General features: G+C 37.8%; 1 protein-coding gene across 1 annotated transcript in view; it reads right to left on the bottom strand.

Moving 5' to 3' along the window:
* The window catches only part of LOC134546339 (hemicentin-1-like), a 345,137-nt gene that overhangs the window by 41,017 nt on the left and 277,042 nt on the right, over positions 1-27,078 (bottom strand). Inside the window, exons 41-43 of the mRNA XM_063389116.1 lie at positions 24,030-24,203; positions 19,539-19,677; positions 6,278-6,409 (exon numbers count right to left, since the gene is read on the bottom strand). Coding sequence (XP_063245186.1) covers positions 6,278-6,409; positions 19,539-19,677; positions 24,030-24,203 — 445 coding nt within the window. The remainder of the gene's footprint in view (positions 1-6,277; positions 6,410-19,538; positions 19,678-24,029; positions 24,204-27,078) is intronic.

The raw sequence follows: 27,078 nt of genomic DNA, 5'->3' as shown, positions 1-27,078 counted from the left end.
TTATTTGTTCTCATGTTGCAAATACACTTATAATCTGAAACTCTGACACTACTACTTTTACGTAGAATTCTTTAAAATTATGTTGAGCGTGATAAATATTTATTTATTTATTAAAATTGTTACATGTTTACCAATAGCAAAAGGCCAAGGTGGTAGACACCATACATTGATACAAACAAATACTTACAAAGCTACAAACAAATACATATATACTAATTAACTACACAGTAAATGAGGAAAAAAAATGACATACAATATGAAGTAAATCTTAAAGAAGATATTTGAAAGAAAATGTAAATTAATAAACAACATCATTACTCAAAGTGCACTACAATATAATACAATAAGTCACAACGGTTATATAAGTATAAAACTAAGATAATTAAGCAACTAATGGACACATCATTACAGTTAAGAAAAAAAAATCATCAAATTAATAACTACGGTAGAAGAAAATATGCTTGTAAGTAGACACTAAATTATTTTTTTACTTTTAAAAAAATACTCTTTATTCTGTTGAAATTGCTCACTAATCTGTATATAATGTCATTGTTTTTACTAATAGTACCTAATAAAGGATGATTGTGAGTACTGAAGGTAGGAACCTTGATGCAAATGTATTTTCAAACAAATAATTGTAATCTAACTTATGTTTTAAGCAGTCACTTACAAATTTTGCATCTAAAATGTTCCTTCTAAAGCCTAATGAGCCTAATACAGAAAGTGAGAATAAATTATAATTAGTAGACCTACATTTTTGATTAATATAACTGATTGATTTTCTTGTAATTAGTCAATTTTGACACTGTTGGAATTACTTAAATTGTTCCAAATAATATATTTATATTCTAATTTGAATCTTACTAAGAAGATACAGAGACATTAGACTGAGTATTAGAAGCAAAATAGATCAACTATTTGATCAGAGAAAGTGCTCTACTGGAATTGGCTGTGATGGAATCAATGTGGTAATTAAGAAGTAATTTGGAATCACGATAGAGACCTAAGTCTTTGACCAATTTACTTGGTAACAGTATGATTTTATAGTTGATAATTAAAATTAATGGAGTGAAATTTTCTAGTAAACGTTTCAGTAGTATTTTTTTGATTTTTTCCATAGTTGTGTTTTCAACTACATTTCTTGACGCGAATCACATGTAGTTTCCGCACCCGCCACTAGAATTTGTTACCGGAGCAGCTACGTCGAGTATCGAATAATTCAATTTGCAAAGCAAAGTTTTAAACTATATAATGAAGGTGCTCTGATAAAAGTGAAAAAGACTCTAAAAAATACTAAACCCCAGCTTTGGACCTGATTTTTGACAAGGAATTTTATTAAATGCTGCCCATTTTGCTAAAATTCAATTAATAGTTACCCTGTTTTATTGCATAATCGTCGCACGCACATAATCGTCGCACCTATATTTTAGAGCATCAAAATTTGTAATAAAAAAAATGCTCGCGTAAAGTCGCATTATGTTTTTGGTCCCGCTATTAGATTCCGAGCGCTTTGTGTAGGTATCTTTTCCGTATAAAACGATGTATTTTAAAGTATAAATCTAATATTTATTCGGAAATTACCTCTTACTTATTTAATTAACGGAAATATGAAGTTGTGTGCTGTGTAAATTTTCTTTTAAAGACTTTTTAAACGTTATAACCTTTATCTGTTCGTCTGCGTCGCCGCGGTGTACTGCTTATAAAAATGTAGCCAGTGCTACTTAGCATAATTCATGTTTGGTTATGTTGCTTCTTGTATAGAGCGCGCACACTTAGTCGAATATCGATATCTCGCCGATTGAATGCAACGTGCGCTCTCTGTTAGTGCCGAGTTAACTACATCTGATGGCCTGCACTCTTTCGTGGTAAGTGTGTACTACGTAAATTGTTTGGAATGCTCTTGTATAACTCCACTTTTTTTTTTAAATAAACGTACTTTCCATGAATGGATTTTTTTTTATGAATGACTTTACCTAACAAAAATATTTTTTTCACATAAACGTTGCACCCCTATTTTACAAACTTGATTTTAGGATCAAATGTGTGAGATTATGCTATAAAACACTGTAATATTATAAAGTTTTCCTTTGACTTTGTGAACTTTGGTTCGCGTCATCCGCCACAGATGGCAGCACCGAGGTCACACTTTTGTGTTCCGTAGACTTCTATTCCATTCACGAGATTACTGCTACAAAATGCTCTATACAGAGATCTAAGATGTTACACAACAAAAATCAATGTTCAAGCCCACTGAACCTGACTCATGTTAGTGGGAGGCAGATTATTTGACTTCTCAACCACTGTGGCCTGAGTGAAATGCAGTCTCATTAAATCCATGATAGCATCGGTAGGTGAAATCGAGGCTAGTTGGTACAATTTTTTAAAAAGTTTTTAAAGTTTGATAATATTATTTCTTAGTTGTGTGTACATGCAAATCAGTTGTAGGTTTCTTAAAATTTTAATCCAATTTTTCTATGATTTTGAGACAACATTTTTTGTTAAACTAATACTAATTAAACATTGCATAATGTATCCTCTATGGGGTATGTTATTACACACGCAGACACTCATTGTTACAATTTCTATATTATTTTTAAAATTCATACTTTCAATGATATAAATATTTTCCTAATACTTTGTTTTTATAATATGTTACATTTATAAAAGTTACATTTGCACATAAAAATACACACAGTATAATTTTTTTTTAAATACTTTAAATTAATATTTTTACTGCAAGTCTAATCGGTATTCTGATAGGCCCTACATCAACATAATAACACTGTAAAGATGACTACCTCCTACATGCTACAGCCAATCACAGGCTAGATTTATGGTTTAACTATGCTATAACTACTAACCCCCAGCTGTTACTAACAAAATACCCCTTGGCACACATTTATATTAAAAAAACAAATTACAAGAGAGAATAATACACGTCATGTTATGAAATACCATTGAATGCCTAGATTTTATATTTTCTGCAGATGTTGAACATTGAATTTTCACGGGCTACTCAATAATAGAAAAAAGTCAAAAAGTAACATATACTCCAGATTCCAAAAAGCACTCTTTTGCATAAGGCCCTGTCACACTGTCAATATCTGTCTATAATATATTTTACAATAGAGTTGCAGCAGTAGTACTGGATGTAAAAAGCTTACAATTCTCTCCATTAAGCAAATCTGGACATATAACCTTAAATAATTCATGTTACACTATCAAAGTTTCTTTTGTTTGGGGCTAACTCAATCTTTTCAACTTTGGTCTCATTTAAAAATTAAATAATGGATCAGTGCTGAATATAATTTTGAACTTGTTATATTTTTGTGTATTTTTAAACTTTAAAAACCTCTATAAATTTAACACAAAATAATAATAGTTATTTAATTAAATAATCGTTAAGTTATTTTTCTAAGTTAAAGAAATGTAATTTCATTTCTACACATAAAATGTTTTGGCATAAGACATCCACATTAACATTATTTTATTTATTTAACTTTTATAACCTTTTTATTTCCCATTTGTTCTTTGCCATTTTAAAGAATCATTGTGATGTAAATGGATATCATTTCATTTTTCGCTAGGTATGTTTTTGATCGGCTGATTGAATCCAACATATTTTAGAACCTGTCCTAAGCTAAATATTTTTGGAAACATAAGTCATGCTACATGCTAAAAAAGAAAAAAATGGCTGCGCTAGTACGCGTATGTTTTCGGTGATGTCATGACCTCCAACTTTATTTGACACAACATATTGTAAGATGTTGTAAGCGAAAATTTGATGGTGTGACAAGGCTTCTATGAGCTCCATAGAACACTTCATACCACAACTGTCTAATCATGAATGAGAGAACCCAACGATTGCTACTATCTGTGATAAAACGAATGAATTACTGCCAATGGTGTGCTTGTAATGGTAAAATAACAACTAGCCCTGGTCTTATCCATGAACTGCATCAAGAAGAGAATATTACTTAAAAATTTCAGTTTACCGTTCTGGGAGTTGAGTAAACCCTTTATCCCAGGGCGTGTGATTTGGCACCAAGGGAATGTAAAGACTCGTCTTTGCTCGTAGGTGGCTCGGTATGGTTTGACCTTTCCCGTGAAATGTCGGCGAATGACTGGACATCAAAGGTCAGTGACCCTGACTGGAGGCCGGGTGATTGGCGAGTGTAGCCACCCACTACCAGGGGTGCGCACTTAAGGTGGTTACCTGGTTGAGCGCACAAGCTATAAAAGCCACTCACACGCCTCACAGCCTCTACGCGCCAGGCACAGAACTGGCGTGCAGTCGGTAACGCGCCTCTATGAGACTCGTAACGGTGACCCTATCATTTTACCATGGAATATCAAAAACAAAGGTTCCCTTAATGTCCTTATACCACTTACAATACTGTGTGTTAAATTTTTTTTATTATTTATTTACTTAATTAATTAATAATTATTTATACATTTGTAACATGCCCACCAATAGCAGAGGGCTTTAGTGGTGGGCACGACACATACATACAAGAAACAAGTAACAAATGATCACTGCAAACATGTGGAGCTCCCCCTGACCACCGGCACAACGAGCAGGCAAGCACAACCTGTGGGAATGTGCAGCAGGCAGGCACAGGCACAATGGCCGACACATGGGGGCGAGCGGGCCACACTTTCAGAGACCACAACAGGAAAAAAATGACACTAATAATAAATAAACAACATTTGAGATAAATTATGAAACTAAACAATGAGGATATATTAAAAACTAACAAGAATTTTACAATGAACATCAGTTTAGGAACAGCAAGTTTTCATTACATTACAATTTACTAAGCAGATGCCATATTATACAAAATTGTTGTAAGAAATAATTTTTTTCCTTATATTCCCTACTAAATAAAGCCTCATTAAAAATTATTATTTAAGTAAACATTTATTATTGAAGTAAACAAATCAAATAATTTTTTTTAAGCCTAATTTGCTGTAAAAAAATTTGACATGTTTATCTATGTTCCTGAAGTTTGAAATTGTTTAGGCTACGAAGTAATGTTTGAGAATGACTATTAAATTGAGGTACTCTGAGGCCAAAGTTTTCAAGGAGATATGGACAGTTTATTTTTTAACTATAGCAGTTACAGACCAAGTGTCTATTAGCTTAGTAGCTGCCTAAAAATTTCCATAAAGTCACCTGTTTTAGCCTTTTTCACTGTCCACAAATTACATGTAATAGACGAAAACAATCAAACAAAATTTGTATAGAAACATGTGAGGGCTCTTATATGCTGTTTGTAATCAGACACTTCTAATATATCTCAAACAGTTTGTAAATGATGCTTTAACAACTGGAGCTCTGCACGCCTTTGGCAACCTAGCCAGGCGGCCACCTTAAACTATACATATTAGGATAAAATATGACACTGGACCTTGGTATAGGTGCCCAAACCCTTGCCTAGGAGACTCTTTTTCTACCCCGACGAATTATTCTTCCGAACCATCTTCTTTGTCCTGAATTATACCCACTTACTTAATGCATGACCTATTGCACCTCACATGACTATGCCCAGAGTTTTTTCTGTGTTTATGCAGGTTTTACCTGGACCCAACTTAACTATTTAAAGTTTAGATTTAAGATAGGGGAGTTAGTCAAATTGTTGCCATGGCTCTGCCTTCTCCCTGATGGCTAATCCTCAGAAGCATATAGGCTTCAGCCTGAGATGCAAATAGGTCCTTCCCTAACAAGGTCTCCTCCTACAAATATACTTAATTTTAGTTAGGTTAGGAAGAAAAATGTCTGTGTATTGACAGACGACAAACCTCATCCCCGACATTTCAAGGATTTGACAAGCCACGTGCGGTTGAGGACAAGACAAAGGGGCCCGTGGAATAATAGTGCGATGCTCGCTGGTACCTCTGAACTGGCACGCAGCCTTCTCGTTGTGCATAGGACAACTATGAATTCTGAATGGTGACCATAATATTATATGGTGGAGAAACAAAATAAAGTTTAAATACAAGTCTCTTGAGTTATTTCAAAAATATGTACCAGGCATTTATATGTTAATTAACAATTGTAAATACACACATTTTAGCCACACACAGTATGAAAACAAAATACAAAATAGAAGTTCTCATCCGCCCTCAGTGTAATGCTTAAATTCTTTTCGTAAATGGACACTACTCTGATTAATTGAGGAGTTTTCAAATTGCATGTGCTGTTTCTTCTGAAGCTCTGCACAAGATGTGTGTGCCCAGGTGGGTGGGGGGCTTAAAGCTGCTCGCGCCAACTCACCCTCGTACGGCTTGATGGTGACAGAGGCCTCTGGCTGCACGAAGGGCACAGCCCCGTTCACTTCTATGTCGACTCTGAGTGTGCCGTACTCGTCCAGACCTCTGCCGGTGTGTGTCACCCTCAACTCCTCCCCTAGGGGATAACATAACAATATGAATAAACTCATGTGCATAAATAATGTGCTTAAATACAACTTATAAGGCTATATAGGTAGGCAATTATATTACTTATTTAATTAAATAAAACTTAGTGGACTTATCAACGACAATATGGCACTATATAATGTACAACTCCATCACAAAGGTTCTTTAAGCTATTCTCTATTTTTTTTTGGTTTGAACACCAACTTTAACGTAACCAGCGATTATGAACACACCTAAAAAAAAAAAAACAAAAAAAAAAAAACAATAACATTTATACCAGCTGGTTTAGTGGGGAACACATCACTTTATTCATGTACTTAACTATACTTAACTATACTTAACTAAATCAGCAGATTATGAAAATATCCTGCACCTTCTCTGTTACAGATGCTGGCAGAGTGCCTTAACCAGCTCGGATACTAAGCAAGGCTCCTCATATAACTTGTGGTGCGAGCTTTGAGGGGATAGGACCACTTCAATTTGGAGGTATATAAATGTTCCTCCGATGGCAGGGTCCACGGTCAGGATTTAGTTAGTCAGCTGCCATCTTGGATTTTGATGTCACGGTGACAATCTTGGATGACCTTGACCCCAGTGACCATCTTGGATTACCATGATCCTGGCCATTTTGGAACATGAGGACACAGTCGCCATCTTGAAATCGAGTGCCCCACTTCCGAATGTTAGACTTTTCATCATGGTTTCATTGTCATTGATTGTCCCACTCCAGAACTTTGTACTTTTCGTTATGGTGGCATCACCATTGAGTGCCTCACTCCTGAATGTTGCACTTTTCGTTACAATTGTCGATGGTTTGTAGGATGCCATCTCATTTTCGTCTGCTGCATACGCCATTATTAATCATGATTTCATAGCCAACATCTTGGATTCTGCCATCTTGGATTCTGATGCTACAGCTGCTATCTTGTTTTGGAGAACTTTCTGCAATCTGGGATCATGATGAAACACATGCCATCATTTAAATAAGTAATTGCTGTCAAAAAAAAAACATTAAATTCCACAAAAAATTTCTAATTACAAGATTTGCAAAAATTTTAATAAAAACTCATAAGTCCTCGGTTTGAAAACGGCAAGGGCAAAAATGATCTCACATTGTTTGTTTGTTTGTTTGTTTGTTTGTTTATCGTCTTTATTGGTGGCGAAGTTAAGGCGGTACGCCTTCTCTTACACTTAACCACTTTTCTGCAATTACATCAAAGATTTGAATATTAAAAACTAAGCATGACATAGACTAAATATTAAGAGAACAAATTAAAATTTTAACTTAATGTTCAAATATTAACTATTACAAAAGATTCAACCATAACTTATTATAAAGTAATTAAAAACTAAGCATAGACATACATAAAAAGGAAAGTAATTAAACATACAGCAAAAAGTATCAAAACCGAAAAAAAAAGAAAAAAAACATTAGGTGCTACTACATTAAAACCAGTCACTCGCACATTCACACACAGAATCAAGCAGTAGGGTAGCAGTGAAGTGGTCATGGTAAGCAGTTGTTACAAAGATGTTTTTTCAGCCTGTACTTAAAGGATGCTAGATTTTTTGTTTGCCTTGTCGCTTGGTCTAATTTATTCCAGAGCCTGCTACTCACGGTTGCAAAAGATCCCGACAGACATTTGGATGAGTGCACTGGGATAGATAGCATTGGGTTGCGTGTGGATCGCGTGTCATGGCTATGGTAACTATGTAGGTAATTAATACCGGCTGACATATAATGAGGTGATACCTGCTGCAGCACCTTATAAGCAAGGATAAGTATGTGCATTTTGCGTCTTTGTGCGAGAGTGAGCCATTTTAACTGCTGGTAGTATTGGGTTAGATGATCACGTAATTTAAGGTTAAAAATGTATCTTACGCAGCAGTTTTGGAGCTTCTGTAGTCGCTTAGCTAGTTTATCTGTTAGATCAGGAAAGAGGACATCGCAGTAATCAAAGTGGGGCATAATTAATGTTTGAACAAGCATGGTTTTAATACTAAGTGGAAGCAAATTTTTTAACCGTCGTAAGCAGTGAAGGGAAAAATGTACCTTCTTACAAATTTGCATTATCTGCTCCCTCCAGGTTAAGGTTGTGTTTATCAGGACTCCCAGATTTCTTACGACGTTAGAGAACTGAATATCAACTCCTTGGAGCGTTAAGTTACAGTATTTGTTAGGAATTAATTCAGTGAGCTTTTGAGGAGAACCAATTAATATTGCTTGGGTTTTATTTGCATTCAGCCTGAGTTTATTAACTTTTGCCCACTTAGAGACAGAATCGAGATCATCATTGACAGAACAAATTGACTGATTGATATTGGTTGCTTTTGCGTGAATATATATTTGCACATCATCGGCATACATGTGGTATTGGCAATGTTTTAAGCATTTAGGTAGATCATTTATGAATATAGTAAATAAAAGTGGCCCAAGAATTGAACCCTGAGGGACACCTGCTACTATTGGGAGCCACGTGGATACTTCGGTATTGAGAACGACACATTGGTAACGACCACCTAGGTAGGAATTGAACCATGTACAAACACTATGAGAAAAATTATATTGAATTGACATTTTTCGTACAATAAGATTGTGATCTACTGAATCAAATGCTTTACTAAAGTCAAGCAACGTTAGGAACGTTATTTCACGCCTATCAATAGCATGACGTATGCTATCAGTAACATTAATGAGGGCAGTAGTGGTACTGTGGCCGGGTCTAAATCCTGATTGGAAGGTATCTAAAAAATTTCTCTGTAACAGGTAAGCATAGGTTTGTTTGTGCACCAGATGTTCAAAGGCTTTGGAGACAGTTGGCAAGATGCTTATAGGGCGAAAATCTTTAGCTGTCTCAGGAGACTTAATTTTTGGTATGGGCTTTATGTGTGAATACTTCCACTCTGTCGGGTATTTACCTATTGTAAGGGATACGTTAAAAATATGTTCTAGTGCAGGGACTACAAAAGGTAAAATAATTTCCAGCATTTTAATTGATATTTGGTCGTTACCAATTGCATTACTTTTGATGCGACGCAAGGCTTTCGCGACATCTAGACATGACACAGGAGAGAAGAAAAACTTATCTTCAGAATACTCAGAGTTGTTAGGTACGAATGTGTCAGACGATTTGGTTGTGGACGGGATTGACGTATCTGTATGCTGGCTAACGAAAAATGAATTTAACTGGTTTGCTGTTAAATTATGATTTTTAAGATCAGAATCTTTCTGTGATGAGTTAATACCCGCTGTTCTAAGACTAGCCCACAATTTCTTAGGCTCAGAACGAAACTCGTAGAGACCGTACAAATGTTTTCGTTTGGCTGTTCTGACAGCTTGAGTACACTGGTTCCTGAGTTTTCTGTAAATTTCAAACATTTCACCTTTAAGAGACGAGTTGTGTTTTCTTTCTGTTTTGAAAATTCGAAACGCATGGTCTCGTTTTGCCATTAATTTACGGATGACAGGTGTCATCCACGGAGAGGGGGGGCGCGTTATACGCTTACGAACGACAGGAGCATGTTGGTCAAAAATATAGGTAACTATCTCATTAAAAGTGTTAACTTTTCCGTCAATAGTACTGCATAACAGAATGTTATGCCACGGAGCGTTTGCAGCCTCATCTATAACTTTGTCAGTATTGATGTTTCTTAAGCTCCTGTAAGTTACGATCCTGGGGGAGAACTTGGGGACTTTTAAGGAATATGTTACAAAAATGAGGTCATGGTGGGAGAGACCAGGGGCTGCAAGTTGTCCATGGTTCAGAACTCTTTCTAAGTTAGATGCTATGATTAAATCAATCCACGTGCTAGTTTTTTCAGTATGATGAGTAGGCAAAAGTTGGCAGATGCTAAGGTTAGAAGAAGCGAGCATATTTCTCAGATAGCGCGTATGACTCGTTTCATTAAGAATATTAGTGTTAAAATCACCCAAAATTATGACATGTTCATACATCGAGACAGCTGACATAATAGCTGTTTCAAGTTCATCACCATAGTTAATTTTAGGGGGCTTGTAAACTACTCCTAACAACACTCTCTGGCTGTTGACAATAGCCTCCAGGAACAGGTACTCGGGCCCAGGCAGACTCTCGGGTAGGGAGGTTGAGACAATTTTAGTTTTAATGTCATTACGTACAAATATGGCCACTCCTCCGCCACGTTTGTAAGTTCTGTCATTTCTAATTAGCTCATATCCATAGAGCGAGATAAGGCTATCTGCAAGGGATGGGACTAGCCATGTCTCAGACACTAGAATAGCGTGGAATGACAAAGAGGAGAAAATATCTCGGAACTCGTCGATGTGTCCAAGGAGGGACTGTGCGTTAACGTGACTAACGTGTAAAGCGCGCGGGAAACGGTTCGCTTGGAGCCTGAGTTGACCGCTGGTAGAAAGCGTGGGCTGCACAGGGGTAGTAGGGACAGGGGTCACAGCAGGGGACGGCCAAGGGACGGTAGACGTCTCCGGGGAAAGAGGCTCTATGCGACCAAGGGTACGAGACCAGGCGGACAAGGTTACGGGTGAATCTAATGCTGCTGACATGACACTAGAAGTTCAATATGAAACCAACTACTCACCATGAACACCCCACGCATAGACTTCCACGACAGGTCACACACACAAGCACACGCAAAAAACAAAAGGAGAAAATACATGATCCACATAACAAAAATTAGAACTAAGATACACAAACTTATGAAGTATGTTAAAGATATTATTTAATGTTGTGGGGAAGTGAATTTCACTCCGCAATCTGTAGTTCCTCTGATTTTGTAATGTAAAGCCGGCGTGTTCCAGTGTTGACAACCACTTTGCAGTCGGCAGTCCACACATTTTTCAGACCGTACTTCGCAACAGCAGCATTCAGCAGGGCGAGGCGCTCCGAGGTCAGGTCCTCGCGTATGGTGATTCCTGTTTTCGCGAGCTGGCGCTTCGCACGAAACACCTCACTACGCCGTCGATATGAGACGAATTTTACAATTATAGGACGAGGTTTACCATTCTTCTTTGCACCGACCCGATGGCTGCGGTCGATGTCATCGACGGTGATGTGCGGGAGCTGCAGCCTGTTGTGAAGCACGTCCAGAACCAGGGCGTCAGTGTTCTCTCGGTCGTGCTCCGCCACACCAAACACTCGCAGACTTGATCGCCGCTGGTACTGCTCCAGCTCGTCCTGGGCCAGGAACAGGTCACGCCTTGCATTCTTCAACGACCCTTCCATCTTCTGAATTTCGCCTCGCAGTTTGCTTGTTTCTTCTACGTTGAAGGATATCGTGTCCTTTAGTTCACGCATAACAGCCTCAGAGACAGCGGAGGTTACAGCCTCAACAATAGCACTCACAATGTCCTTCGAGCAAAGTAGGTCCTTGACGCGTTCTTGCACTAAATGCTCAAGCTGGCGCATCTCAACTTGTTTGGCAGCCATGGCACTGTTCTAAACGATACGCACAAAGACAAACGCAAATTATTTTAAAATACGGTTATTGTGCTTGAACTAGACAATTCTTTTTTATGCAGTTCAACACCACGACAGCTTCCCTGTTGCTAACGCAAGTTACACAGATATACACCGAAAATTACACCTGCAGGAGCTACAGAAAGCAGGAGCGAACTTATACACGTCTACCCGCTGCCCGCCATAGCCGTGGCCATGGCCAGTGGTGTGCAAGACCAATTCTTTACCAGATTTCGGTGCAATAACGCCTGACAGTAAAGTTTCTTCTCAGTATAGGACAAATGCTAATTAAATATGGAAGACAAAATTCTCAACGTTTGATGACAGCATTACAAAAATGGATCTTGACAAGTACCAGCCATTCCTGCTCGGACCATACACGCTACCTTCTGAAGTACGTATTGCTGTACAGCACCTCAGTATCCAACTTTACCTTCACAGTTGTTTCTACGTATAAGAGACTCACTGACAAAGGCAAGTGGAGGTCCCCTGAATACGATGAAAATATCCTGCAATGGTATTCTTCGCCTAATCAAACACATTATATATATACTCAATGGTGTCGAGGTAGAACAGATGAGATATGTGGGCATAACATCTGCTATGAAAAAAAACCATTTATTTACGCCAAATTAAATGTCTGATGCCAATAATCCTGAAGCATGGAAACGTATCCTGGCTTACCTCCAAGTCAGCGTATTATCTGGATAGTAAAGTCCAGCTTCGCTATGGAAAAACCAAGACACATCATCATCGGGCTTCATACTGGAAGACAGCTCAATGCAGGAGTGAGTTGCTCCATGTTCAATAACCACCAAAATGTAATGTACAACTATTTTTAAACAGTGAAATCTTCCCGTTCCTGAACATGAACATTGACTTTAAAAATGGAAGATTTCCTCTTGCCTATCCAATGTATACAAAGTTTCAACAAGTGTACTATAGTCGCAGGGTAGTCGCTGATACTGAGTCCAGACAGTTACAAGAACAAGGCACCATAATGGTGTTTGATGTTTCCAAACAAGATGATCGATAAATTCAAACATCATTGACTGTAGGATCAATATATTGATAAGCGGAAATATTCCAACAAATACTAATGCTTTCTGTCTGATACTTCATGATCAACTTGCATCGTATTATTGTCGAGAAAAGCTTAAAATTCTCTTATAAATACTTGTGGTTTGTGAGTTTAATTAAGTTACGACCGAGCATTGGTAATATCAAGATGTACTGCCACCTGTAAGGTTTCCAAAGCCAAAACAGGTTTGTGTTCAAGAAGATTGCAGTCACCTAATAGGAAGACAGCAGGACTCAAACCCGCACCTTCCGGCCTCCCTAACCTTGGAAACTACTGGACAAAAAAAGGAAGAGGACCGACAAATGACTTTGCAAATATTACCACAGCCTTGAGTGGGACAAGGGGGAAAATTTCAAACCACCAAGGAAAAACCTTCTTTTTGATTTGCTACTGTAGAACCCACATGGCACCAATAATGTCGCCGGACTCGAACAGAATAAATTACTGAGAAAGTTTTACAACGGAGCATTAGAAATTGTAGACCTGGAGACCGACTACGGCTGACCTTCCCTGCACAAGCTTAGTGCAATGTATGATGAGCAACCGTGACAGGCAATTCACAGCACAAATATATCGCAAATTCTGTGTTAAATAGCAACAGCCCAAAGTTTCTGAGCATCAACTAACACAGGCACAGAAAGTTTTTGAGCTATCAAAAGAAAGAAGCCACGAAAAGTCCATGGGAATGACAGCATTCAGACTGTTGTTCTCTAAAACAAGATGGCAGCTGTGATGTCAGAATCAAAGATAGTGGAATACAAACTGGTGGCTGTGATGTCATAATTTAAAATGGCAACAACCAGCGAACAAAAATGAGATGGCATCCTACAAACCATTGAAAATTGAAAGTCAGGAGTGGGGGGCTTGATGGTGATGCCTCCGTAACAAAAAGTGCAATGTTACAGAGTGAGAACTCAATGGCGATGCAACCACAACGAAAAGTACAACATTTCGGGAGCGGGGCACTCGATTCCAAGATGATTACTGTGTCATCATAATCCCGAATTTTGGAATCCAATATGGCGACCAGGGTCAAGGTCGGTCAAGGTCACCCAAGATGGACGTCGGGGTGAATGTCAAAAAAATTCAAGTTGTTTGCAGTGACGTCACAATCAAAGATGGCGGCTGAAATTTCAATTTGACTTTGGACCTTGCCATCAGAGGACCGTTTATATATTACTTTGGAGTTTTATTTAATTTGACACTGACCTTCAACATCACATTTTTAAAAGGCGGAAATTGACTTCAAATAGCATTTAGCTTTGAATGAATATTTGTTAACGAACAGGAAATATACTGTGGAGGAAAACAATTGAATAACTTAAATTTGAAGGCTCATTTACATATAACTTTAGAAACATTTGTAAATGAATTTCTTCAGTTTTAATCAGTACAGAATAATACATAGCAATCTGATTGGAATAATCTTCTTGTATTCTTTCAGAAAACCCTTTCAATTCAGACACGGCAATGTATTCTGTCATCTCGATGGAGACCCAAAAACACATGTCTGGGTCCGCTGCAGAAAATTCTTCTCCTAATCATGCTCGAAGCTTACTGTTGTCTGCCATCGCCGGAAACGCTGTACTATTGTTTAAACCCTGTTAAGGCCAGGCGCATGAGCTCTGAAAGCACAGGATCTCTAAGGACAACATCGGCTCATGCACACCTCTTTGCCTCTAAGCACCAGCCACTGAACTGGTGTGTACATCTATCCGCACTTAGCACGTCTTCAGATTGCACGGATTCATTTAGCGCGATGTGAATTTTATTCCCCCAGTCTTGAATAGCACGTCTGTAAATTTCAGTTAGCGTGAAATCTCCACAGGCAAAAAGAAAAAAAGGTCGGGCACGACGCCACGTATTCTGTTTCAATTTTTGTAAACAACAGATGTGCCGTGGGATACAGTTAGCCAAAAAAGGGATGAAGAGATGCGCGTGCAGGTCTGACTGCTCTATCGGCTGTTGTACAAACATCAGCTATGGCAAGTTAAATTGCGGCTATGGAGTGTAAAGGATCAAATTTTTTTACGTCCGCGGGTATGCCGCCATGTCTTACCGTTGTCGCCTGGCCACAGACCGGACCGTGAACTCAGTCTAGCCAGTGGCAAGGAATTCACACAAACAAAAGCAACGTCTGTTCATTCAGCTGCCGGTAACTGTACGTGCTTGATCACTCATCTCATAATGCACCGTGTTCAAGTATTTGAGACAAAACTAGAAGTATTACGGCGCGCAGATTGACATGAAGGCCACGCTTATGTTGGTCGCACTTTAGTTTTAAGCAAGTCAACTGGGTGCACAATTTTCTTTTAAAGACGTTTTTAAACGTTATAACCTTTATCTGTTATTCTGCGTCGCCGCGGTGTACCATTTATAAAAAGGTAGCCAGCGCTAGTTGGCATCATTCATGTTTGGCTATGATGCTTCCCGTATAGAGCCCGCATACATAGTCGAATATCAATATTGATATATCGTTGATTGCATGCAATGCGCACTCTCTGTCTTGTGCAGAGTTTACTACATTTCATAGCCCGCACTATTTCGAGGTGTGTACTACGACGATAGTTATGCGTTAGTTCAGGCTTACATTTGGGTCACAGATTTTGTTTTTCTATTTAAAGTTGAAAAAGGTTTTTGTTGCATGACTTATTAATTTAAATTGTTTGGCGTGTTTTTTTATGCTCTACTTTTTAAATAAACCTACTTTCCATGAATCGGTTATGTTTTTATGAATAACTTTACCTAATAATTTTTTTTTCGCATAAAAATCGCACCCCTACTTTTGAAACTTGCTCTTATTATAAATTGTGCAACGATTATGCGATAAGACACGGTAAGCACTTTAATTTTTGAAAAATTAAAATGTAGTTATTCGGGAAGTAATATCGGTTTCACTGTCAGTAAAGGATGGTTTGGAAAGGTACATACGTGATGTGAGTTGAAGGTCATGCCCGGGCGGGCAAGTCAGCCAGCCAACTGACGATAAAGTACATAACCACGTGTAAAGATTCATGGTGTGACATATTTATCATTGAGTGTTATTCTACGCATTTATATTACATAAAGTATATTTTCCTAGACAATTTTGGACCACATTAATTAAATTAGCCTTGCTATTTATGGAAACTAATGCTTCAGAATACCGTACGCGTTTTCGAATAACACGGGCATTTTCAGGAACGAATTAATCGTGCTAAGTGAGGGATAGGTGTAGTGTTCTCATCGGTAAGGCGCCTCTATGAGAATCCAAACAGTTTCCTACTTAAATTACTACTTAAGCTATTTTCTATACCTAAAGATACACGTGAAGAAAGCCATTCAGTCTTTACTGCATTCTAAAATTACATTAAAAAATATAAACCATGACTGTAAAGTACACACTGTTATTTTTTTGTAAGAGGAACAGAAATATTCTTGTAAACTTACAGATATCTGTAAATTTGTACTTTTACATGAAAGCAACAGTATCACAAAAAAATTATGTTCGTAATAATACTGAGTTTGGATTCTTAACTGGACATTTATGTTTTTTGTCCCAGTACCTCCAAAAGTTTAAAGTTATTTTTAGGGCCACGATTATATGGTGAATCGGGAAATCGCGAAATTATCTGCGAATTTATATGGAAAATGCGAAAAACGTGATTTTTAAGAAAAACCGCAAAATAACACCGAAATTACACAATACAAGTCTCTTATATTTTAATGTGAAAAGTCATGAAGCGAAAACTACATACACTAGAACCCCGATTTTACGTATGCTCACGGTTCCACGGATTGCATTCATAAAATCGCTGCCTTCGTAAAATTGGGGGTTGCCCATTTTGACCCCCCACCAACCAGAAGAAAAAGATTGGTTTACGTTTGTATTAAATGTTTCTAGTATTATTCGTGTGTATTTGGTCATAAAAATAATATACTTTTAAATATTATTACTATTAACGCAACAAAAAGAAAACCCCCGACGGAAGAGTGTGAACATGGAATGTGTGCTGACCTGCCTCGCCGGCCAGCCGCCGGCGCCACGCAGACGGGCGCCTGCTCACTCACTCGCCTGCCCGCCGCCTGCCTTCCCTTCCCTTCCCTTCCCTTCCCATCCCATCCCATCCCATCCCATCCCATCCCATCCCAGCGCTGGGCTACCGTCTGTCGCGTAGCAAACATTAAAGATTATTTAATGTTTGCTATGCGACAGGATACCACGTTATTTAAACCTGCCCGCCTTATAGAAACTATTTCTACGATTGCGTGAATAGTCACATCTTCCAGTTGTGAACAGTGTTGAATATTAATGCTAATAGCAACAAGCTTGATAGTCAAGACTTGCCCGGGTCCTGGTTGATAAGCTGGAAGTATTTCCTGCCTTGCATTTCAACGTGCTTCCTCTAATCAGCTTTAGGGCGCCGTCTGATCAGCGTGTATGTTAGTGAAGCGGGATGATAAGAGCGACGCTCAATGGTAGTTCTAGTGCGGTAAAACCTCTAAGTGCAAGGCTCTGAACTGGCGCGCAGTTATCTCGTTCCCGTCAGATAACCGTGAAATTTGAGCGGTGACTGTAACATTATATAGCGGAAAAATAAAGATAAAGGTGTAATGCATTTCCCTCTGATACTTTCAAGAAATTTGTAACGGGTTTTTTACACCTAAAACTTCGAAAAAATGCCTTTTAGCGATTTTATCTCCTCTAAATCATCTTGATCCGGTATCAAACGAACCAGTTGGGCATTAACAAATTCTTAAATGCTTTTCGTAAACAGACTCCAGTCGGATATCTAGTGTAGTTTGGAAATCGCGTAGGTTTTTCTTGGCTGTGCGCGGTACACGACTGTAGTTGCCATGCGTCACGCGCCGAGAATATTGTCCGGCAGGAAGGGCGACTATAGTTAATTTCCGGTAAAAATTAATACTTTTACGGCCCTGCTAAATTTTTCCATTAAAGAAATTTTGATATTACAGTGATTTTCCAGCAGAAATAATGTTGTGTATCCAACAAACAAATTGTATCAAAACAATTAACGGTAAATGGCTATTGCGGGGCCCTTAAAAAATTTTCATTTTACCAGAAATGGACTATACAAACCTGGCTTTCGTCGCACGCAGTTTGGAGAAGGGGAGGAAGGATGTTGACAGTTTCACATGAAAATGATGTTGAGGAAGGAGGGGGAGAGAGACACGATGGTTTGTATGCCTGGGAGGGATGAACCTTGAAGTTTGGGCAAGGGAAGGAGAGGTAAACCGTACGATGTCATGCATCAACTGGTTGGAAGGAAGCTCATATCCTTGTGCTCATCATCTGTCATCCAGACTAAACAAATTGCAGTCTGTAATTGAGGTGCTGACAAAAGGTATATTGCCAGAATCAGTTGACAACATTTTGTCAACAATGAGAACTGTACATACTGCAGAACTGAAAGAGAAGTTCAAGCATACAGCAAATTTGAGTCTGCTGAAACTTAATGAACTGATCACTTATGATCCTTCTCGGAATCTGTTTACAAATATTGGAGCACTTTTTGACCCTCAGAATATGGGAAACATTTTGTGGATGATAAAGAATTCTTACAGCACACCCAGACCCTACCTTTCATCAAGCAGGTACCAAAGCTTACTCTAGCAGGCGGATATGTAGCCCCGAAAAAAATTGTCGCTGAAGAACAACAAAAGCCACATGTGAACCACATCGACGTGATGGAGATTTTGTGTCGAATGAAAGCAGATTACTCAGAATTTGCAACAGCAGCCTTGAAGTTGCTCTGGATACCAACCTCAAACGTCGACTCTGAACTGTCTTTTTCAACATACTCTTTAATTGTTAGTGACAGAAGAAGATCGCTGAAGCCAGAAAATGCAGAACTTTAAAAAATGGTAGCATTTTCGTAATTTTTGTGTAAAGGTGTGCATAGTAAAACTTTCTGTAGTTTCTTATTTTAATGTGTCATCCAAAAAATTGGAACTCTAATGACCTGATGAACGATGGTACTTTTTAAGAGAAAATGTTTAACCAGAACATTAAAATGTTGATTACATGTGATTCTAAACAACACAATAGGCCCAACTGCAACGACGAAATGTGTGGTTTTAAATGACGAAATCAGGTTCAAAATAAAACCATATAATCTTGGCTCTAGTTATTTGTAAACGGTTTCCTGAAAAGCTTTCCAGTATTAACTGTGCACATTAAGAAGCATAATGAAACCAAATAAAGTCCATTTATTGAATATTTGATTATCTTTTCCATGAATGAAACATTAATCAAAACTTGCTTGACTGAAACATTAATCAAAATATAAAATTATGTGCCAATTTTCATGAGAAATACTCTGTATTATCTCAAAAATTGTATTTCATACATGCAAAAATAACCACAGCCATGTGTTGCACAAAGTTACAATATTTTTTTTTTGAGTACTATAAACTATTTCTTGGTAACTGGTAACTTTTGTAAAAGTACAGAAAATGTTTTTCTTCGCACGTGAAAGTGCAATGTCCGTAATCGGACAACTCTGATAGATGTTGAAGGGTTTGTGAACGGCATGTTGACACTCAGGTATACCACAGCGCGAGGAGCAAGCCACACTCACCGCCCACGAACTCCATCAGGGAGTCCTGGCGGAAGTTGCCCCGGGTCAGAGAGTAGCCGTTGCTGGCGTCCTGCTCCTCCTTGGCGGTGCTCCACAGCACGGGCGAGAGCACGAAGGGCACGTACGGGAACCACTGGGCCTGCAGGAACAAGACTCCTCGTCAACTCCTCGACAGCACACTGTCCGCTGGGGCGTTCCTCCCTCACGCTCAACCCAAAGAGTTTACACTGAGATCTGTTCTTGAAACATTGCCTACTGAGTTCGCATGTGTGTCGCTATTGTCCAGATTATTTTTTTTAGTACCATCATGGGGTTCTAATATCTGTCACTGGTTTTTTATTGGTCTCGTCATCATCAGCTCACTGTGTTTGTCTTTGCTTTGGTATTATTCTGACTAATTTTTCAATAGAGTTCTCTGTGCTATCCATCAATTGCCATTCAACATCAGCTGATTTTGGATATTTACTTATGTGTGTTTGTGTGTTTATCTTTCTTTGTCCGTTCTTCTGGTTTTCTCTATAACATACAGTGTAAAATAACAATCGCATATGTTCAAAATAATGATTTATTTAAACTTCATATAATCAACTTGAACGATAAAACCACATACTAAATAAATCACTTGAACTACAAAACTAAACAATAGAGTACATAAATAGTGGTGAATCCAGTTTGGAGTTTTGGAGCAGGTGGTTAATCAGAGGGTTCAGGGTGGCATGGAATACATATCTCCAAGTCAAACTGAGTCTGAAATATTGAAAAATAATATCATATTAAAAAGAAATTTTAAACATAGTCTGACTGTCTGACTCTTGAAAGGTCTAAAGTTTTAAAAACTTACAAATAGTACAGTAGCACAAAAAAATAAATAGAATAATACATTTTTACCCCTCCCAAAAAATTGAACCAACTTCAAAGGTATGGACTGCAGGAACTACGTATCTTGGTTTCCACTGCTTTTGTCATCAAATATTTTCATATAATTGGATATTACAATTTTTTGCTCTGTTCAAACACAGCTCTAGAAGCTCTATAGTGGATATTGAGGTTTAAAAGGCTCTTAGAGGCTCTAGAGTGGCTGTTGAGAGTCTTAGCGTAGGGACGTCGTCTAGCCGTCTGCGACCAGTCCGCAATCCAGCCGAACTCCATCACTGCTCGAGGCCGTACAACCCCAGCACCCCAGGGACATCAGATTTGCGCATTATTGATAACACCTCATTCTGACCTGCATTCAATTCTTTCAAACTCTTTTGTACCTCCTTGGGGTCTGCCTGGGGAGGCCTACTGCATAATAAATTTCATTGAAACCCTAAATGGGACTGGGAAACTAACGCGAAGGTACCGTTGAGCCAAGTGGGTGCGCTGGACAAGTAAGCTGATTGTGTCTTGTTAATAATAGTGACCAACTACTACAAATAGTTTCTCTTATGAAATACTAATTAATGTTTAGAATAAATATTTTTTATTATTTGTACAACTATAATTATCCTGTCAAAAGACTCTATTTTATGGTTTTGGTAAAATCAACACAGAGTAAAATTTAAAAAAAATATATTAAAACTGGTTTTAGTTATTGATGGTTTAAATAATAAAAATGCTAGTGTAATCAAGCCAGGTAGCATCAATACGGCAACATAGGACACCTGTGCTGCAATATAAGTGTGAAACCATGAGTTAGGAATTATCAGGAGATGGCATGCTGAGACACAGTTGAAGTCATTTTTTACTTCGCCCTCACCATATTTTACCCGCCCTAAATATTGCAGGAATGGTGTTCGATAATGTCAGATATGGTAAATAAGTACGGATTAGAAAATCCATCGTTAAACATAATCACTTCCATAAAATTTAATCCTTTAAAACTGTATTCACAATGCAAACACTTCACTTCAGCCAATATTTTTGACATCTAACAAACATGGCGCATACCTTAAGTAAAAAAAAAAATGGTTTTACCCGGTCACCACGTAATCATGCAGGCATTCTACGATTTATGTTAATGAATTTTATAATTTTCTCTGAAAATTGTTTGTTACCTAAAATTATTTGTTGATATTGATTGATCATACTGTTTTCCCTGTGAAGTCATTCGCGTTTGATATTGAATCAAATTTTGGGAACCACCATTAATAAAGAATGGAAAAATGTTGCGGATGTTTTCATGATAGTAAAACACCGTTTTAACGAACTTCATTAGAGCGAACAATTCATTACTACGAACTATGCCTTTGGTCCCGTCAGACGTCCATATAACATAACGTAAAAAAATTTCACTAGTACGAATTTTCTCGTTCAAATTTTTTAAATATTCTATAAATATTCATTTGAACGAACACTTTTCTGCCCGGCACGGTAAACGACAAACGGATAAAATCGTCGCCATTCACCCACAAACTGCCATCTTATTTATTTTGATACGCGCCATAGATGACTGCAATGGACTAGTGTTGAAATTAATGCACAAAACTAGTGTAGCGACTAAAGCGCTGCATTGTGGTGTTCGCTGACATTACTCTTTGTTCTATGCTCGCACGACGTGTTTAACCGATGCGAAGTGCTACATCATAAAGTATTGCTACACACACATCTCTGGTCGTTTTCTTGTTTATTGTTTGAGAAACGTGCGGTAGCCCACAACTCACATAGTTTCGGTTCCCTAGCACGTTCAAGCAACTTCGGATTTCTCTCAAAAATTGAAATTATAAAAATCGAAGGGTTGTGTTAGGTTAGTCACAACATGCTTGATCTTCTGATTTAGTGGCTGAAGTGGCGTTAATACCAAAACGCAAAACTTCGGAAATCTTCGCAAATTCTTGCAGGGAACCGAAACTACGTGAGTTGTAGGCTTCCCAGAAACGTGGCTATACTACATGTATAACTTATTTTTACATGTGTAGGGTGCATTTGTTTTTATAGTTTAAAAAACCGTACTACTGAACATGTCTTCTAGGAAACGACTTGAAATGTTAAAAGCAGTAGATAAAGAAAATAAAAAGACTGATGTGGCTAAAAAGTTAGGTATCTCCAAATCAACATTATCCACAATTCTCACCCAGCGATCCAGTTTGGAAGACAATAAAATGTAAAAAAATTTTATATTTTTGATTTATTACAGCATATTTGCAAACAGCTTGTCTTGATTCCAAAGGTAGGCTTACTGCTTTGGCAAACAACTTACCTACGTATTTCTGTATTGTACATATACATACTAGTATGTATGTATGTAGTATGTATCTTGATCCCAAAGTATAGCTGTTAAAGTAATTGATGCTTGTACCACTCATATTGGTATTAGATTTTCTACTTTGTTTTTTAACAAGATCGAGTTATGTTCAAAACCCCAAAACAGGCAATCATTGTGATTTCGGTATAAAGAACTTCATTATAACAAACTGCCATAATTTTGGTCCCTTCGTGTTCTTTATAATGAAGCTCTACTGTATATTAAATTCAGTTAATTACAAGCTTGTGCTGCTACTGCTATTGTTTTTTTTTAATCTGGATGACTCTGGGCCAATTGGAGACCCTCAATCAAAGAAGTATCGAATCACAAGTTATCGAGTTGAGGAACTGGCTACGTGTGCCCAAGTATGCAGAGGATCGTGGAGTCTATCCTGCAGGTTAATTTTTCCATTAATTTGTCCAGCCCCTAACTAGAAATTATAATACTATCAATATATATTATGTTATGGTTAGGGACATGTATTTTTCGCTAAAATATTCAGAGACTAGCTGAGAGTTAAAATAATGTAACATCATCTGTGTTTCGTGATTGGTCGAGTTGCTTTCAGGTACATATCTACTGTTAGAACACCATTCACAATAATTCAAAGTGAAAGCAAACATGTACTGAGTGGCCTGGTCAAATTAGGCAATGGCTTCTCTTGCAGACAACCGCCATTACGAGGAAGAAAATGCTGGGCATGGACATAAATTTGTATTCTAATGGCGGTTCAGATTTTTTCGTGAAAAATGTCTGCTCAAAGTTTCTTTTCTTCTGTACTGCAATCTAAACGATATCCAGACCAAAGTACTAGGGTTTGTACGTATCTTTAATTTTCTTAAAAAAGTTCTTAATTCATCTATTTGAATAATAAGGGTCCTTAAAAGTCTATAAATTTCTATAAGAATACTTTCCTAAATAAAGACTGATAGCATTCAAGTAATGGATAACTACAGGTATTTTAATATTTTTTTGTTTCCAACTTGGCAGCAAACAACGCTTTACGCGTGTGGAATACAAAAAAAGGTGTGTTTTATGACATATTTGAACTTGTAAATGTAATTAGTGATCAAAATAAATGTAAGGGCTACACAATTCAGATACACACTATGTTTGGGTTAGATACGTACAAAACTATTTTAAAATTGTTATTTTCTTGAAAGATTTTGTGATATTAAAAATAGCGATAGAGGTGAAGCCAAAGAAATGAAGGTTTCCTTATGAACTCTTTAATTTTTGATTGCACAAGTAGGCATGCGAGCACTCACCTTGAGCTGGAGCACCTCGGGCGCGGCGGCAGTGACGAGGCGCTGGTGCCCACGGTCCTGCACGCGGGCTGCGATCACGCTGTCGCCCATGTCGTGCCCGTTCAGCCGACCTCTGACCCGCAGCTCGGCCGCCAGGGGCGCGCGGCCGCAGCTGGTGCCCTCACACTTCTCTATCTGCCGGGCGATCACGATGTTAGCTCTCCGACCAAAATATATTTCAGAAAATTTTCCCGTTATTTACCACAGAATTTTCTGCAAATCCAGAAAATTGTCAAACCAGTTATCCACATTGTGTTTGAATCAAAAACAAATTTGTTTGTTTGCGGGGAAAAAAAAAATTCATTTTCTATAACAAAATTGTTGGCCTAGCCAAATTTGGTGAGTAACAAAATTTATTTTATTTTATGAATTTTTTAATACAAACAAAACCAAATAAAGCCTAAATTTGGTCTTTCTTTGCTACCAAATAACTCACTCAATATTTGAAAGTTGAGTAGAATTCACACCATAAAATGGGGTGAAAAGGATCAAAAGGGTGAATAGGATCCAATGTGGGTAGTCTTATATTCTGAAACATAATATAGCAGAAAAAAATTATACAAAGTTATAATAGCCATCATTTTATTTTGAATATATATAATTAGACATAATTCTTTTCTTCTATATTGTGTTTCAAAATATGTTACCCACTTTTGATACTATTCACCCCTCTGATCCATTTCACCCTGTTTTACGGTACTACACTTTACCAACTGAGAGGAACAAAAAAGTGTTTTTTAAACAGTATCAACCATTTTCCGAAATTAAATTATTGGATAAAGTATATCAACTAAGCTTCAATTATGAAAATCTCTGTTGATAATGGGGGAAAAATTATGTGGTCATAATTTTCCAGAGAACTATCTGAATGGAAATTTTCCCCCTGAAAATTGTTTCACTTGCATTCCTAGCAGTAAGCAATGTGGGTCCTGATCATGGAGATAGTACCACATTACAATGTCAATTTTTTTGTAAATCAAACAGAAAATTTCATGTATAATTACAGCAAAGGTGCAAATGTATATACTGTGCAAAGGTGTATGAGAATGTCTTGGAAAAGAAGTTAAGGAAGAGCGTGGTAGGCAAATTATGTGAGGAGCAGCATGGATTTAAAGGAAGGTCTACCATAGATCTGATTTTTTCCATACAACAACTTATGGAGAGAAGATACGAATTTGGGAAAGATCTAGCAATGATATTCCTGGATGTGGAGAAGGTATAGAACAGTGTGAAGAGACAGTGTGTTTGACACGCTATGGAAGAAGCTGGGACTAAGAAAGAGTTAATAAGTGGAGTGAAGAGTATGTATAAGGAAAAGAGTAGCAGTGTGAGAACTGTAAGATGGATGACGAAGTGGTTTAAACAAGCCAATGGAGTGAAGCATTGTTATTTATTATAGTGATGGAAAGAATAATGAAGAGAGTGGAAGATAAGATTGGAGAAGGAAATATGAAGGTCATGCTATTAGCTGATGATTTGATGATTTGGGGAGAAAAGGAAGATGGAGTGTAAGAGCAGTTGAATGCATGGAGTGAGTGTATGATAACTGATAAGTATGTGAGTGAGGGAATTGTGGAGTTCAGAGGTTGAGATTAGTATGAAGGTGGGAAATGATGAAGGAAAGGTTGTCAGTAATGGGCAGAGGAGACAGTGGAAATGGAGTGAGAGGATCAAATAGTATGAAATAAGATATAGTTAATAAAGACAATAAGTACAATGTGTTGAGTGAGTTATTATTAAAAGACAAACAAAAGGAACAGAACAGTGAGGAAGTAAGGAAACGTGGTATGTGATTCAGCACTAAAAAGATCGAAGTGATGGGCATGATGAGGAACAAAAATTAAGTTAGAAGATGCATTGAATTAGATGGTGTTGAGTTAAAACAGGTAGAAACCTTCAAGTATCTAGGAAATGTATTGGAGGGAGCGGGTAAAAACAAGGAGGAAATTGTAAGGAGAGGACAACAAGGGGATGCATTCTACAGGTGTGTGAGCGACTTGGTATGGAAGAGAGAGGTGCCATTAAAGTGCAAACAAGTGTTGTATAATACCTAGGGGTGTGCGAATATTCGTAAACACGAATAGTTGCGAATAGTAACTGACGAAAGATTTGCATTCGTAAGTCGAATAGCAAAATTTAAAATTGTGAATACCGTATTGGCCCGAATATAAGGCGACCTGCAGTTTCAGCAGGCCAAACAAATGTAAAAATTCATTAGACATTAGGCCTGTGCGAATATTCGAATTTTCGAATATCAAAACGAATAGTTTATTATTCGTATTCGATTCGATTTCGAATACTAACACTTCGAAAAAACGAATATTCAGTCATTTACGAAAAAGGCTGAGCGGGATCACTACATCTGGCCACCTAAACCCCGTTTGAACACAGTAATTCGGAGCGATAACTAATGTATTTTATGTAGAGGAATGTCGTCAGGTCGTTTAAAATAGATTTGAACTGTCAGCATACTGATAAAGATAAATACCTGTCTGTAAAATCCATACAACCGGAACTTTATAGGTGACAGTTTTCAGATTAGAGGGTGAAACATGGTTTGTCGGCACTGTAATTTCGTTCCGAACGTGACGGCGAAGAGAAAGAAAATTGTACAGACCATGTGGAAAACATCTGGCCGCATACTCACAGCAAAGACTTCAAAAGCCTAACATGCTACGTCAATGTTTTTCAATAGGATAATACACAGTAAACGACCAAATGCAGGCGGCAAACCCCCCCCCCCCCCCCCCCCCCCACTTTATACCCTTCCCACCCTTCCCAAATTCTTCGCGTAGTGACAGCTCAGGCAATTATCCTGTCCCGCGCGTCAAAAAAAAAAAAAAACTCTTGCCAAGAACTTACTTAAAAGCTTGCGATCACGTTACATGGTGTACCAAGATTGTGAAGTAAATGTGTTTTCTATGATGGTAGATCCACAGTTCAAAGATTCACTAATTAAAGATGAAAAAAAAAAAAAAAATATATGGGTTGAAAATTTGTGCAGGGAGGT

The sequence above is a fragment of the Bacillus rossius genome, chromosome 1 (assembly GCF_032445375.1).
Source record: "Bacillus rossius redtenbacheri isolate Brsri chromosome 1, Brsri_v3, whole genome shotgun sequence".
Classification (NCBI taxonomy): domain Eukaryota; kingdom Metazoa; phylum Arthropoda; class Insecta; order Phasmatodea; family Bacillidae; genus Bacillus; species Bacillus rossius.
Note: the sequence above shows the minus strand (reverse complement) of the source record. Positions and strands in the feature narration are given on the sequence as shown.